The sequence below is a fragment of the Eupeodes corollae genome, chromosome 3, assembly GCF_945859685.1.
Source record: "Eupeodes corollae chromosome 3, idEupCoro1.1, whole genome shotgun sequence".
In the NCBI taxonomy this organism is placed as follows: Eukaryota; Metazoa; Arthropoda; class Insecta; order Diptera; family Syrphidae; genus Eupeodes; species Eupeodes corollae.
In genome coordinates this window covers 102,705,352-102,707,584 of record NC_079149.1, presented here as the reverse complement: position 1 = coordinate 102,707,584, position 2,233 = coordinate 102,705,352, and the positions used below count along the sequence as shown (strand labels likewise).

General features: G+C 30.4%; 1 protein-coding gene across 1 annotated transcript; it reads left to right on the top strand.

Moving 5' to 3' along the window:
• The first annotated feature begins 420 nt into the window (after positions 1-420).
• Positions 421-1,849, top strand: LOC129950716 (uncharacterized). The gene is made up of 2 exons (XM_056062638.1): positions 421-916; positions 986-1,849. Exons 1-2 carry the CDS (start codon positions 452-454, stop codon positions 1,847-1,849), a joined length of 1,329 nt encoding a protein of 442 aa, XP_055918613.1. The 5' UTR covers positions 421-451.
• Positions 1,850-2,233: the final 384 nt, after the last annotated feature.

Below are 2,233 nucleotides of genomic sequence, written 5' to 3'. Positions count from 1 at the left end.
ACTTCTACTATAGAAGTATTTCGTCAAAAATATAAAAATTGTATAGTAGACCTATTAAGTGATGGAAATGGATCATTTGACATTAATTTCTTTATATATTTCATAGACTCATTGAAATCTTTGGAGTAAGTGTGTTATCAAAAATCATTCCACTCGTACATAGTTTTCAAGTTCAACAATTTAAGTTTTTAGTTTTATAATTTTGTGTTTTTTTTTCTATTTAATTTTGTATATATTAACATTTAAAAAACTAGTGACTTCACAAATTACTCGCTTCATTCCTTCGTCACTATTTGACAAGTTGCTTGCTAGTGTGAACTCAGTGTTAGATAAGGGCTTTCGTACATGCTGCATTTATCTGAAATCAAACATGCCTAAAGATAAAACCTTTTTTTGTATTTCCAGACACTTATTGGAAAGTCAAGAAAGATATTCCAAAATAATAACAATTATGAATCGAGAACATTACCTTATCATCCTCCCAAAAGAAAGTTTTGATCGAAGACTTGATTTGGAAAAAATATTTCGTTTGTGCTGGAATCGAGCAATTGTAAATGTTCTTGTACTTCAAGAAAATGGCCATAATGGAACTGTAAATGTGTACACATTTTATCCATTTGCTGAAGGAAAATGCAGAAATATCAGTCCAAGAATTCATAATCGTTATGCAAATGGAAGTTTCGAAAGAAATACGCCATTATTTATACCAAAAGTCAAAAACCTTCATGGTTGTCCTGTAACGTTGATTCTTTTTTGCCGTCCTGATTTTGTGCAACCAAATCAGCCACATTTATTTGATCAAAACATTTTAAAAATCTTGGCCAAAGAAATGAACTTTACTTTGAGATACAAATTGTCACCGTATGGTAAAGGTGAATTATTTAGTCCAACAAACATGACTAATATGTTTAAAATGGTGAGTTCAATTTTTACGGTAACTTTTGCAAAGAAAATGTACAATTTGTTTATCTTTGATTTACTTCAGTTACACGATGGACTTGGAGATTTCGTCGTTAACTTATTTTGTTCTAAACGTTATCAGGAAGTTTTTGAAGGAGTGCCATATACTTTTTCCAAACAGATTGTTGTCTTTAAATCGCCCGAATTGTATAGTTCTTTAGAGATATTCCTTTTTCCTTTTGACACATTAACCTGGATATTGTTGTCATTATTTCATACATTAGCTTTGATATTTCGTCCGGTGTGGAATAGAATTTCAAGAAAATTAGGATTAAGTAGCAAACACTTCGAGCGGTATGTTTTGGGAATATGGATTTTAAGCATGTTCGTTTTGCAAAGTTCATATGAAGGTTCACTCTTTAAGTTTTTGCATGATCGACCTATGAAGCCTCTACCAAAGAGCTTTATAGAAGCTGTTCATCAAGGATACAAATTCGTAGTTTCAAACAAAAAACTATTTGCAACAATGGATGAAATTAAAGATAATAGTGATCAAATAATAGAAGGTGGATTTACAAGAATGTTTAAAGTCTTTAAGGAATCAAATGGCAAGGTTGCTTGGATCGTTTCAAAAAATTATTTCTACTCATGTAAAATAGATGGCTTGGGATTGGTCAAAGCTAAAAAGGGGCTTCTTTCTCGTTTAGTTTGCATTTATACGAAAAAACACTCATTCCTAGCTTCTGAAATATCACACAAGTTTTTGCATAATATATCGCCTTTTGGATTACAAAACCATATCTTATCGATAAATAAGACTCTGAAACAACATAAAACTGATACTCCGAAAAGTTTGTCTTTGCAGCATTTAACTGGAGTATTTCAATTGTATTTTACTCTAATTGGTGTTAGTGTTATTATATTTATAATTGAGCACAACTGTCAATGAAATTAATTAATTAACTTAACAAAATATTTACTATTCACTTCTTTTGCACGTTGTGTGTTTTTTTGCAAAAATTGTCTAAATCAATAAAGTATAAGAAATAAATTAATCTCATAAATAAATACGACTCTTCTTATCATTATTCTACACAATTTTAGGGCAAAAGGTATATATTTTGAGCCTTAAAACCTAAAATTTCGAATTGATTTTACAATTTTACTTCCACACATGTATTGTAAAAATTTAAAAATTGACATTTATTATTTTTAACACGACGTTCGCATTGGACTTCTTTGAGAAACTTATTTTGAAGTTTTATTACAGAACGCGTCACTGGACTCCTCGTTTTGATACGGCAAACAGCTTTCGGCCTTCCATTGACCAAGT

Excerpts from the sequence above, each read along its gene's own strand:
- LOC129950716 (XM_056062638.1), top strand. The coding sequence starts at position 452 with ATGAATCGAGAACATTACCTTATCATCCTCCCAAAAGAAAGTTTTGAT. Across the intron at positions 917-985 it reads TGACTAATATGTTTAAAATG|TTACACGATGGACTTGGAGA; the intron begins GTGAGTTCAATT and ends GATTTACTTCAG.